At 46.4% G+C, this 13763-nt stretch overlaps 1 protein-coding gene across 5 annotated transcripts in view; it reads right to left on the bottom strand.

The window, feature by feature from the left end:
- The window catches only part of LOC310829410 (serine/threonine-protein kinase LMTK3-like), a 29445-nt gene extending 22056 nt beyond the window's left edge, over positions 1–7389 (bottom strand). The window contains exons 1-3 of one of the 5 annotated variants that reach the window (XR_014557258.1): positions 6351–7389; positions 2155–2288; positions 833–983 (exon numbers count right to left, since the gene is read on the bottom strand). Coding sequence is in view for 4 of the 5 variants with exons in the window: in XM_083707805.1 (XP_083563931.1) it covers positions 833–983; positions 2155–2288; positions 6351–6438 (373 nt within the window). In the remaining variant the exon portion in view is untranslated. Of the gene's footprint in view, positions 1–832; positions 984–2154; positions 2289–2644; positions 3006–3029; positions 3304–6350 lie in introns of those variants that run through there. The other 4 variants (XM_083707805.1, XM_083707806.1, XM_083707808.1 and 1 more) reach the window with 4 other exon arrangements.
- Positions 7390–13763: the final 6374 nt, after the last annotated feature.

Below are 13763 nucleotides of genomic sequence, written 5' to 3'. Positions count from 1 at the left end.
CCCAATGACTTGAGCATGAACCTCCCAACTTCGTTTCCCCCCACATTCAAAAGTTAATAGACAAGCTACTGGAACATAAGCTAGCAGCAGCAGCTGATGGGGCAGGATGGTATCACCTTCCTGGCAAATATAATGAGCGCTGCTTCTCCCTTTGTAGGCCACCTATCATTCTGGGCAAGAATGGAGAACCTTTGGCCCTCCAAATGTTGCTGAACTACAATTTCCATCAGCCCTAGCAAACACAGAAAATGGCCAGGGTTGGCGGAGGTTGTTGTTCAACAGGGTCTGAAGGACCAAAAGCTCCCCATCTATATGGGGCCAAGCTGGTGTGGGATTTGTTTGTTTATTTTTACAAATTTACAATCCACACTTCCATAAAAATAGAACTAGGCGGAGTACACATATAAAGGTAAAATCAGAAGAGCCATAATAACAGCAATAAATATCAATAAATACTGGCTGGCTATGAGGGGAGGGGGGAATATTGTAAAAGAAAAAGTTTTCAAACGACGTCTGAAGGAAGAGAGGGATGGTTCCTGCCAAGCCTCCATTTGTAGGCAGTTCCACAGGGCAAGGTCTGCCATACAAAAGGCCTGGGACCTAGAGATGGCCAACTGATCCTTAGGGCCATGGGGAGCCACCAGAAGGGCCCCATCAGAGGATCCCAGTGATCAAGGTGGAGCATGAGGAATCAGGTGGTCCCCAAGGCACTTTGAGCCCAAGTTGTTTAGGACTTTGTGGATAAACACAAGTACCTTGAACCTAACCCAGTAGCAAATCAGCAAATAAAGAGACAGGCAGGTGCATGCATGCCCTCTCCAATGAATCTTACCTGTTTTGGGCATCTGCTGGTTGGAGGATGGGAGAGAGACCTCTGAGAGAGGCAGAATGTAGACATCCGGGATAGACTGAGAGGAGGACGTCTCCTCTGCAGGTGGTGTGTATTCTCCAGAATATTCTTCTCCATCAGGGTTCTCAAATTCCTGCCAGGTGGGCAGAGGGGAGTGTAAGGATGATAAGATATTCTGCTGGTTTCCCCATTATTTCCCAGTCTGTTGCCTGAATTAGCAACCTCAGTGTTTCCCCATGGCCTTGCCATCCCCAAGCGTCAGAACCCACCAACAGGGCTGGTGCCAGGTTTAATGGGGACCTTGGCATGGCCAATGCAACACCACCATCATCAGAGTTACCCCTGCTGCACCTGATATTCCCCTTTGTGGGACAACACTGCCGCCCTCCTCTTCCCTTCCGCCCTGACGTCTCTCTTAATCCTGTTTAAAAACATTCTTCACGGCTACAATAACAGCTTCGCTGGCACCTCCCTCAGCACCTGGGCTCTGAGAAAGGGCCAAAGACATCCTTTATAGAGACAAGCATTTTGGTGATGTGGTGGCCTGGAGAATGCCTCTGCCGTCACTTCTGTGGTTTGCCATGGCGGCTCGAAAGACTTTTTAAACACAGAGGACTGACCTTTGGCGCTCCTTTCTACTCTTGCGGCTCAGTTAATAAGAGCATGAGACTCTTAATCTCACGGTTGTGGGTTTGAGCCCCACTTTGGGCAAAAGAGTCATGCATTGCAGAGAGTTGGGCTAGACAATTCTCTTGGACCCAACTGTACAAGTCTATGATTATTAACTTTTTCAAAAAAATGAATGATTTTCAAAAGCCTTTTTAGCTATCACAGCAAACCGCACTAGCGCAGGCAATGCCTAGCCATCTCACCAAGAAGGCCAGAATCTGAGAAGAAGGACCCTCTGGCCCCCTTCTCAGTGCCCAAGCAAGGAGGTAGAGGTTGCTAGCCAACTGCTATGGGGTGGAGCTGGACCCAATGGTGAGCTAGTGGGCAGCAGATCAGGCTGGCGAGGAGCACTTTAGAGTAATGGGGCCCACAGGAAATGCCCAATGTGGTTAACCGCTGGTACAAGGTCTTCTCACCAACATGAGGGATGGGGAACTTGTGTCCCTCCCATCATCCCTGACCTTCAGGGACTAATGGGAGGGCTATAGGTTTTGCTTAGGAAACTGTACACTTCAAACCATGATGCTGTTTAGCTTCACAGAATACAAGCCACAAATGCCTTTCAGCAAATAACAACAACATCCCTTCCCCAAAGCATTCCATGACCAACCTCAAATCCCCACAACCAGGCTCACCTTGAACCCCACATCGCCCCGTTTGCAGCACAGGCAGGTGAGGAGGAGGAAGATAAAGGCCAGCAAGCCTGAGCAGGAGATCAGGACCACAGCATAGGGAGGGGCCAGGGGAGCCCGGCCTTGGGACAAGCCATCTGCAGGGGAGGCAAGAGGCAGAGGAAGAAAGGGGACAAGGTCTTTCTCTAAAGCACATTTTAAAATGTCAAAAGCTAGGTTTGTCCACAATCCATAATATGGCATTTATAAGAATCAGCCAAAGCAGCTGGGCTGACCCAAACTTTTTTCGCTGCCTGAGGCAAAATACAAGATGGCACCCTCCTATTACTTGTAAAGCAGAAATGAGACTAGGTTGTACACACATCACACATTGAAAGCATCTAGCTTCCCCACGCAGAATCCTGGGCGCTGCAGTATGTTAAGGGTGCTGGGAAGTATAGTTCTGTGAGGGGTAAACTACAATTCACAGGGTTCTTTGGGGGAATCAATGTACTTTCAATGTGCTTTAAAGACATGGTGCATATGCAGCCTGAGAGCTGAAGACAGGTGACAGGCTAGCCTCCTCCACCTTGCCTGAGGGCAGCGTACGTGCTTAGGAGGTGGAGAGAAACCCCTAGGGAACACACAGCTTTGTCCAACACCTCGCTGCCATTGCCTGTCTTCCACCATCCACCACCTGAGGCAGCCGCCTCACTCTGCCTAACGCTAGGACCGTGAGTGAGAGTAAATAAGCAAGCATTCAAATTTTCTTCCAGAATTCTACATCTTGGGACTGAGATGCAGTCAATGAGAGAGAATGGAGGACAGATGTCAGGTGTGTGTGTGTGTTTTTTCAACCCCCCAAATGTAAACAAATTCTCTGTGGTTTCAGCCCTTACACATCTGTTCAGGACCTACGGCACCATTCTCCAGTCATCTGTTATTTCATGTTTAATCCGGTTCCACCACAAATCTGGCTACACACTTCCCTAGACCAGGGCAGAAACCGTTCCTTCCATTCATGATCATAAACATTCCTCCACTCCTCATCCTCTTAACAAACTACAGTACTACTTACCCTCCCAGCCACGTGACTCCAGTCTCCTCTTTTCCCCACATGCAGACCTCCTGACATCTAGCCCTACAGCGCCCAGTGTGAATGGGTCCTCAGCAAGCTTTTCCTCCAGTCCTCCACACTGCCATGCTGGTTGGTCTTTCCAGACAAATGAAGACACCAGTGCCTTGCCACTTGCTCTGCTGCGTGTTGGGCTCAGCACCGCCACCCATCCCTACCAATTCTCACTCCCCACAACCTCACTTGGACACCGCAGAAGGTTACCAGCAGCTGAGGAAAGCAGCTATAGCTGCCACCATCTTTCCCTCCCCTCAGAATGCCTTTGGGCTCCATGGATTTGAGGCCTAGAGACATTCTAGGTGATAAAGATGGCTGTGGCAGCAGTTGCTCCCCTATCAAAATGCTTAGGCAAAATTTATATGAAAGGATGGTGGCACCCATCCAGGAGGGTCCTGACATTTGCCCTGACATGCTGGGTGCTGAGGCCGGGTCTTCCCCAATGGAATCTTTTTACCAACTCCCTGTCAATTACTTTATCCATCCCACTTTCCATTCACTGCCAACCACCTGTCCATTTGGTGCCTCAGAAGCAGAACTCTAAACTGTGCAGATGTATTTTTCAGATCTAAAACCGAAAAAAACTAAAACAGTCAATATACTGCCATGGCTATATAAACTGTTTTATACCTCTCTAACTGCCATTACTCCCCCCCACCCCCCCAAAAAAAAGAATTCTGGAAACTGTAGTTTGGTGAAGATGCTGAGGTGTCTAGCCCCTTCCTCCAAAATAATTACAATTCCCAGGGTTTTGTAGGAATGGGAATTGACCGTTAAACCAGTTTAATCCTCTAGTTGGAGGTGTCTCTTTTCTAAAGGCTTGGGGGTGGTTACATGGAAAAAGTTATACCAGAAATGGAAATCCAGCTGGATTTTCCAGGAAAAATATATGAATCCCTACATTAAGAGAAGCCTGGCAAACAGTCTGTGGTGAGCCCATAGACTTTTTCTTGATGAAGCAAAGGGAAATGTCACATCCTCTGTCCCGAGCCCATCATGAAGTCATGGGACTTCCCACCAAACTGCTTCTTCTGACATCACCCAAATGGCCTTGATTAGCCTGTCCTTGAATGGGCTACTAGAACAATCAATTGTTTCCCTATGGATTTATCTGCCCTTGTCTGCAGAAGAAAGCATCTGGGCCAAAAAGGTCCAAGGTCTCAACCCAGGACACCCTACCCTCCGGGTGACATCATGGCAAGTAAGCCAATGGTAGCCTGAGTCCCACCATTCCAGCCTGCAGTATGGCACCAGAGCATGTATAGAACGAGAGGTGAAAAAGAGAGGGAAATATTGGAAGGGTTGTACATGAGGGAACACACTGACTTTGCAAGAGAAAGGGCTTTGATTATAACTCAGGAAAAAACTTTCCAGCTGTTGGAACAGTAGGGGTGACAGGATCCTGAAATAAAACTCATTAGCTACTTTGTCAAGAATAACATTGAATTTGTCCAAAGCTGCATACACACTATAGCTTTAAAGCACATTAAAAGCACATTCCCCTTCCCCTCAAGGAATTTGAGGCAGTGTAGTTTCTTAAGGATTTCTGGGAACTGCAACTCATGAGGGGTAAACTACAAAGCTTAGAATTCTTTGATGAAAAGAATGTGTTTTGAATGTCCTTTAAGGGTATAAGGAAGATAAAACTCCTGGCCTGTTTGACAGGCCTTTTGATCCAACAGTGTTTCAGAATTCACTGCGAGGAACTAATCTTTGTGATTATTTCTGTCTCGCAGAAAACAAGAACCCTATCGGATAGGACCAAATGTTGATCCAATGCAAACATCCTGTTTCACGCAACAGGCCAGGCAGTGACTTCCAGTAAAACCACAAGCAATGTTCCCTTGTCCTAATCTCTGGCCGCAGCCACGCTATACATTTAAAGAGCATGGTTTCCCCCAAGGAATCATGGGAAGTGTAGTTTGTTAAGGGAGCTGGGAATTGTAGCTCTGTGAGGAGTCATATACTTTAAATGTATGGTGTGGGTGTGACCTCTCTCCCCCACCCCACCCTCTCTCTCTCTCTCTCTCTCTCTCTCTCTCTCTCTCTCACACACACACACACACACACACACTTGTAAACACCCCACAAGCTAACATTATGAGGAAAGTCTTTATTGCTCCCATTTTACAGAAGGGTAAGCAGTGGATGAGGTCCTGTCACTTACTCTTACCTGTACGATCCATCAGTACATATCCACCCACCCTTCCCTTCAGCTTTTCGTCCCTTACGCACACACCTCTACCTTCCTCTCTCTTTCAGCTCATCTTCACAACCCCCCTTCAGGCCCCAAGTACCTTCTCTATCTCAGGCATGCCGGCCCTCCCAGCACTTCAGCAGTCCCACAGCACATGCCAATTCCCACAAAACTCTACCACCACCAGACCCTTGTGCCAAGGGCACATCCATAGTGAGTCACGCCGCTCTCTCCAGATGGCTGCCAGACCAAATGTGGCTTCATGCTATATATTCAAGATGCCACAGACCTCACGCCCACCCCTCCCCACCTCTCTCTCTCTCTCTCTCTCTCTCTCTCTCTCACACACACACACACACACTCCTTGTTTTCTTCACACACTAATCCCAGATCTTTGCTGCTGTGCTCTGATCATGGGCCCCACCATGTACAAAAACATATTTGTTCTCGCACACCCCAAATAACTTCTATTCTTGTTTGCCACTCCTTCAGCCCCTCCAGGTCTACTCAATTTCCCTCGCCAGGGTCGGAAAGGAAGAAGGGGTTGGGGGAATCCAGTCAACCAGCAAAGAACCGCCGGCATAGGCATCTGAGGAAAACCAGCAATGATTAATTTGGTCTGTACAGGAATCCCAGCCTTCTCTCCGGAATGGAATTTATTAACCCAGAAAACACCGCCAGCCTCTTGTTTGGGAAGCGAGAAATCCCGCAAGCCCTGCCGCCGTGCCCAGCTTTGCACACATGAAAGTGGGATGGTTGTCTCATTTGGGCAGGTAACCCATCACACAAACAGGTGGCCACAGATGGTGGAGGCAAGGGAGGCAAAGGCAAGGAGGGGTGGCCACTGTCACAGATGAATGGGAGCCCTCGCAACCTGCCAAGAAGACTCACCGTTTTCCGAAGGCGCTGCCAAAGCTTTCTCTGGGTTGAAATACGACATGGACGCAGCCAGGAGAAGGAAGGGGCCTTGTCTTAGCATCTTAGGGGGAGTCTGGGATCATGGATCAGGAAGGCGGGGAGAGGTCTCAAGACGTAGGTGCGGGGTGGGGGTGGGGAGTGGAGAGAGAGGGGGAGAGAGAGAGGGAGGGAAAGATCCGCCAGCCAGCAATGCACAGAAAAGCAGAGACACGGTGGGCATCAGTCATCAGAAGGGATGGAGCAGAGCCGAAGACGGCAAGAACAATGGTACCCAACAGATCGTTGTGTCGCCTGCATCCTTCGGAGGATGTGCGACCGCTTGGCTGGCTGCTACCTGGATCTCATCCCCAGGCATCATCTTCTCTCGTTGCTGAGGAAGGGGAGGAGATGGGAAATGGAATAAATATAGAGGGAGGGGAGGGCAGAGGATAGTCAAAGGTGGCTGAAGAGAAGTGGCGGCAAGGATGGAGGGGGGGCCAAGAAAGCCATTGTAACAATAGGTGATCTCACATGGGGAGGGGGAGGGAACAGGAGGAAGCAGATGTGTGGGGAAGAGGGGGGGTGGGGAAGAGGTGAAGGAGAAAAACCTAAAATCCCAGTTGAAAGGAGGAAGGAAGGAAAGAGGGGAAAAAAGGGGGGAAGAGAAAAAGGGGGGAAGGAGGCTGGGTGTTCCCCCCCCTTCAGAAACCTTGCTCTTCGGGTAGCAGAGAAATTGATGGAGATCAAAGCCCTCCCATGCAGCCCGGGTTGTGGATTGGACAATGGGCATGTCACTTAGACTGAAGGGAGGAGGATGCAGGAATGGATGGGGGGGTGTTATCACCATGGAGACCTGCTCTTGGGTAGCAGCAGCAGCAACAGCAGCAGCAGCAGCAGTAGGGAGTGCAGGAGCAAGAAGGTGAAAGGATGGAGTGATTAAAAAAGGGGTTCAGGGCAGTGAGGCAGAGAGGGCTGCAAAAGGGGAGAGGATATTTTGCACACAAGTAGTGCTATGCCGCTGAGCATCTGCCAGATTCAGTGTCATATTCCACAAACACATAAGCATAAGGAGAATCTCCTTCTCTCTCACACACACAGGCATAAACAGAGTCTCTCACACACAAACATACACACACAAACATAACAGATCATGCACAATATTTCATGCTTGCAGAAAATGTCTTACACCTAGATAGGAAGTGTTGCTGTATTTATTTACAGTAGCTGCATGCTGCTTTTCGACCACCAAGCAGTGTCCAACAGTGATAAAAAGATTTAAAACAATATTAATGGGAAAACAATTAATTGTTACGTAAACAACAATAAAATTAAAACACTGAATAAAGGGAAACAGCTGCTGAAACAGTGGTGGCAGAATCCCATAATTATCAAATAAACAACCAAACAGGAAAGGCAGAATGAAATATATTTTTTCCCTGTCCTCTGGAAGGAAGAGGTGGCAGAATGTGAGAACAAGGACCGCAGAATGGGTAGGAGGGAATCCCAGAGCTTAGAGGCCGCCACTGAAAAGTCCCTGCTCCATCTCAACGGCAGACTAGACTCCATTCCCATGGTGTCATGAACTGTATTTTATGTCACACAGAACCATTTTCTCAAAGTCATCCAAACACGTTGCCTCATGCATCCCAGAGAGATTCCCATTCGGATCAGAGAGAAGAAATATTCAAATGACCCACCTTCAACAAACATATGGGGCAGGGGATTGGACCTGCTGCAAGCCACAATCACCGCACTGGATGACACTGAGGCCACATCTGCCTGACAGCCATTCATTCAGCTTTGGTCTGAAAAGAGGCCTGTGTACAGACAGGCCTCCACAATTCTGACCAATGAGGGGTGTGGCCAATTGGTGTCAGAAGGGGGCGTTAGTGGGTGCACTAACCACAAGGTGAACAGCCTTAAACATGGGTTCATTGTTGTTGTTGTTTAGTCGTGTCCGACTCTTCGTGACCCCATGGACCAGAGCACGCCAGGCACTCTTCAACATGGGTTCAAAGCCTTCCTCAACTCTGATAATCATATTGGATGGTTTTGATCCAGTTACTACCTTCCAGCCTAAGCACCCTCCTAGGATTTTGTAAAGGAAAAATATGGGATGCTGAAAAATACTCTGCCCTGAGTTTGTTGGAGGTAGAATGCAAACAGGATGAATAAATAATCCAGTGCAAAATGGCAGCAGTTTCCACACATGCTGAAACGGTCTTGGAATCATACGCAGTGTGGTCAATTAAAAAATAATACAGTAAGCCTGCAACTTACACACATTTAACTTGTGCACCTTTAGCTTTACGTATGTGGCAAATATAATTTTAAAAAACCTAAAAGGGGTTCTGGGGGAAACGACTTTGGCAATCCTGCCTACCATTGAACCCAGTGGGTTTTGACTAGATGTGATTTTGCCTTTAGTCGCCATCCCGAGAATGTAACCCCTGTGTGAGTTGTGGGCTTACAGTAATAATTTCACTGTGTCAGCCATTAAAGCTGCAGTGAGAATTTGATTTTTTAGTGTGGCAGAACTTTGGAATTCCCTGCCTATTGAGATCAAGCACGTGGCTTTGCTATCTCTTTTCGGCACCTACTAAAAACATCCTTGTTCAGACAAGTCTGCTCAGATGCTTAGAAAGTTGAGGTAATTTTAATCTGTTTTAGCATTTTCAACTTTTGTATATTGGCTGTGAATTATTATTGGTTTTATTGTTTTACTTTGTCGTAAACAGCTTTGGGGTTTTTTTTTTTATTACAGCCAAGCGGTGTATAAATTTTATAAGTAAATAAACAAATAATTGCATGCATGCAGACCCCAGTTGCCACCGTGTTTCACTCACACAAAATGGTGGCGCACAGATACCTGGTGCTATTCCTCATGCACCATGGAGTAAGAAGACACATAATTTGTGCCTTCTGACTACCAGGTACTGAAATGATACAGTGAGAGAGGGACCCTTGCCATCATGCGACTGGTTTGTGGGCTTTCCGGCAATAACTGGTTGGCTACTCAAAACAGGATTTTTGGAGGTGCAGCTAGCTCCATGCACACTATAAATTTAAAGCATACCTCCCCAAATAATCTTAGGAACTGTAGTTTGTTAAAGGTGCTGGGAATTATAGCTCTGTGATGGGCAAACTTGGGTTCCCAGAGTTCTTTGGGAAGAGCTATGACCATTTAAAGTAGTAGTAGAAAACCACTTTAAAGGTATAGTGCAGATGGGGCCTTTAAAATATGTGCTGCATGCAAACCATATATTTAAAGCACATTTAAGAGCATCTCCGCCCTGCAAAAGAATCCTGGGAACTCTAGTTTACCCCTCACAGAGGCTATAATTCCTTGCACCCTTAACAAGCTACAGCTCCCAGGATTCTTTCAGGGGTGCTTTATTATTATTATTTTCAAAAAATAATAATATTAGTTTTCACAATATTATAAACAAACAAACAAACAAACACACAAAACATACAAACATAAATCATAGCCTTATTGAAAATTACAGTTATTAACTTTGTTAAGTGACTTCCTCGCTTCCCCTTGGTTGAATTTCATTGCATGTCCTTTTAACGGTTTTCCAAATCCCAATTTTTATGAAATTTAACTTAAACATTAACATCCTTAGATCTTCACCTTATGGAATTAAACATATTAATTCATCACTTAACATAAATAAAATCCTTAGCCCATTAAGTATCTGCAAGCTGTTTTCAGTTAGTTTAACTTAACAAATTTAACTAAATAATCATTAAATTTATTCCACTCTTCCTGATACTACTCCTCCTTCTGGTCGCGGACTCTTCTGGTTAGGTCGGCTAGGTCTGAAAAATCCATCATCTTCATCTGCCATTCTTCTATTGTTGGTAATTCTTGAGTTTTCCACTTTTTAGGGGTGCTTTAAATGTATGGTGTGTATGCCATCACGGCCTTCTCAGACTTTCCAATGGGAAAACTTTCATAATTTGTCAGCACATGTTACTGTCACAGCGCTGCACAGAAAACCCACATGAAAATCACATGAAAATTCACTAAGACCATGACTACATGTCATGCTTGAACTGGTATGAGATGCGTTTAACTGCCTTGGCTTCTGTCCATGAACTTGAGGGTTGTACTTTTGGGACCATGAAGGGAAATTGCTCTTTGGAATCCCTAAACCACTTCATGGAACTATAGTACCTAGAGTTCCTGGGGGGAAATCAGGACAGTTAAGCCAGTTTAAAAGGTACAGTTCTCACTTATGTTTGCCTTTGTTTTACTATTAGGCAAACACGCCCTTGAAATCCAGGAAGGGGGATGGAGAGAGAGAGAGCTGCATGAGAGGAGATCTGGAGTGGGGAAAGGGGAATGTTCCCCTTCCCTCTCCCTAGATACCACTTAAAGGTGAAGGGTAAAGGGACCCCTGACCATTAGGTCCAGTTGTGGCCGACTATGGGGTTGCGAGGGAGCCGGCCTACAGCTTCCGGGTCATGTGACCAGCATGACTAAGCCGCTTCTGGTGAACCAGAGCAGTGCACGGAAACGCCGTTTACCTTCCTGCCAGAGCGGTACCTATTTATCTACTTGCACTTTGACGTGCTTTCAAACTGCTAGGTTGGCAGGAGCAGAGACCGAGCAACGGGAGCTCACCCTGTTGTGGGGATTCGAACCACCGACCTTCTGATCGGCAAGTCCTAGGTTCTGTGGTTTAACCCACAAGCGCCACCCGCATCCCCCAGAGCGCCACCTGCGTCCCGCAATACCACTTCTTGACTCTCAGTTACACCCTCCTCAAACCGTTTTTCTTCTTTTAACAAAAGGGAATTTAAGCTCTGGTGCACATTTGCACATAATGTAAAGTTAAGCCCCTAGTGGTAAACCCGGGTTTGTTGTCCTGTAATATGCTGAATGTTCTTAGGGCTTGGACCAGAGAGGCCTGCATTCAAATCCCCACTCATCCATGAAGTTACATGAGAGAAATGGACAAGATGTTAGGGACCCTGGATACTTTTGTCTTGAAGGCAAATAGATGCCTGGAGCCATGTCTTCTGAGAGGATCATTTGGAGGGAGGGAGGGGAGGGAGGGAGCGAAAGCTGAGCTTTAAGGATAGAAGCAGGACAGGAGGCTGAGCCACAAACAAATGCTTACACAAACCTAACTTTATTGTTTTCCCCTCTGCTTTAAAAGACACCCAGTAAATTAGCAGCTTCATTTATCTAGCATTTTCTGTTCCTCAGCACTTTATTGCTTACCAAATGAAAGTGTCTAATGAAAGGGGGGTGATTTACAAGCCTTCAGGCTCCCTGAGCCAAGAGCAATTTTCTACATCCCAGAACACAACAGTGCAGGAGAAAGGGGAAAGAAACTCATTGTCTGGGCAAATTCAGCCACCCACTGAAGAAAGAAAGAAAGAAAGAAAGAAAGAAAGAAAGAAAGAAAGAAAGAAAGAAAGAAAGAAACTTTACATTGAACAAGTTAAAATCCTAGTCATCCAATGTGTGGTTCTTGCTCCATATTGTTCTTTGACTGTATTTACCTCTTAGAGGCATCCAAATGTGTCTATCCCTAAGATATATTTGTCCAGGTCTGATACTTAGTGAAGCATTCCTAATCATTCATTTAAAGAAAAAATAATATGAAGCGGTTAGTGCCTTATGTCTCATGCTTCCTGAGTTCCATATGTTCTGCTGTATTTGCATTCGTTAATGTGGAAATAGTTATGTACAAGCATTCTCAGTGTCGTTCAGGGCCAAGCAAGACACGCCATCATTCATACAATTAGCAATTTCAGGCATTAAAGAAAGTAAATCAGAGGCGTGGCAGGTGGCGGCAGGGGTGGGGGTGCATCTGTTATTTGCCTTGAAATGCAAGCTCCCATTTGTTCAATTAGAAATCTTAATTTCAGTGTAAATATCACATACACGGAAGACCATTTTCAACTCTCTTCAAAACTGATTCTAGCCCAAGACAGAAATGGATTTGAGAGGAGACCAGAGCTTGAAACCAGAGCCTTGCGGGATATCCAGCCTCATATAACCAAGATGCTTAACTCTGATTAATGTATGAAGAGGTTAAGACCATAGAGTAAGCTGTTCTGCCAGGTTTAGCTGGATCACTCCACCTCACCTTGGGAGGAAAGGTTATCAAACTCTTTGTTTTCTCAATTGCACCATGTGAACCCTACTAGTAAGGAGGTCCAAGCTGGTTGCTGCAAGCCATGTGGCTTAATAAAGCCATCTTTATGTTTCTATAAAAATAATTTAGAAACACTAGCCATTTTGGAATCTATGTTTTACTGTACTGCCTGTATTTTCTTGCTGCTGCATGGAAAAGCACATGAATCTGACCTTTGAAGAGTTTGTAAGTAAACCATTTCTAGCTTACCAATCTGGTGGCCTCATTCCAAGCTAAGGAAAGTGGGGAACTTTAGAAGCAACTTGGGGTATTTTAAAAGTCAGTCTATATTTCCACGCTTTACTTTGCTGCTTGTTTTGTGATTTAAAATCTCTCCTGGGGCTCTCTCACCAAAGAGTACTTGCCCCCCACCATTCGGGGAATTCAATTTTTAACTTTACCATATCTCTTTCTTTTTTTTCAAACCAAGAGGCTTGAGGTGAGTGGGGAGGATTGACCAGCTTAGATACCACATAGTGAACAGAGTGCCCAGGTGCTAAACATAACACATAGCATAAGAATACTTAGCCAGCAGCTGAGCTGGGCAATGATATACAATAACTGATGGGTTGCACAGATAAGGCCCCTGTGTAAGCAGAAAAGTACAGATGGAAGGAGTTCTACCACCTAGGTGCATTCACACAAAATGCCCTCTGTTTGCAGAGACTGCCTTTCCTGCCAAACATAAAACCTGGACAGTTAGATATGAAGACAGGCGGTCCCTCAAGTAAACTGTTCAGGGCTTTATAAACTAACTAGCAGTAAGACTTTTAATTTGGCCCCAGTAGTATATAAAGGTAAAGGTAAAGGTACCCCTGCCAGTATGGGCGAGTCTTGACAGACTCTGGGGTTGTGCGCCCATCTCACTCAAGAGGCCAGGGGCCAGCGCTGTCCGGAGACACTTCCGGGTCACGTGGCCAGTGTGACAAAGCTGCATCTGGCGAGCCAGAGCCGCACACGGAAACGCCGTTTACCTTCCCGCCAGTAAGCGGTCCCTATTTATCTACTTGCACCCGGAGGTGCTTTCGAACTGCTAGGTTGGCAGGCGCTGGGACCGAGCAGCGGGAGCGCACCCCGCCGCAGGGATTCGAACCGCCGACCTTTCGATCGGCAAGTCCTAGGCGCTGAGGCTTTAACCCACAGCGCCACCTGCGTCCCCCAGTAGTATATAGGCAGCCACTAAACATCCTTAAGGAGAGGGGTTCTGTGCTGTTGATATGAAACCTTTATCAGAAGCCAGGCCGTTGCA

This window comes from Podarcis gaigeae (genome assembly GCF_964106915.1).
Source record: "Podarcis gaigeae genome assembly, chromosome: 13".
In the NCBI taxonomy this organism is placed as follows: domain Eukaryota; kingdom Metazoa; phylum Chordata; class Lepidosauria; order Squamata; family Lacertidae; genus Podarcis; species Podarcis gaigeae.
Note: the sequence above shows the minus strand (reverse complement) of the source record. Positions and strands in the feature narration are given on the sequence as shown.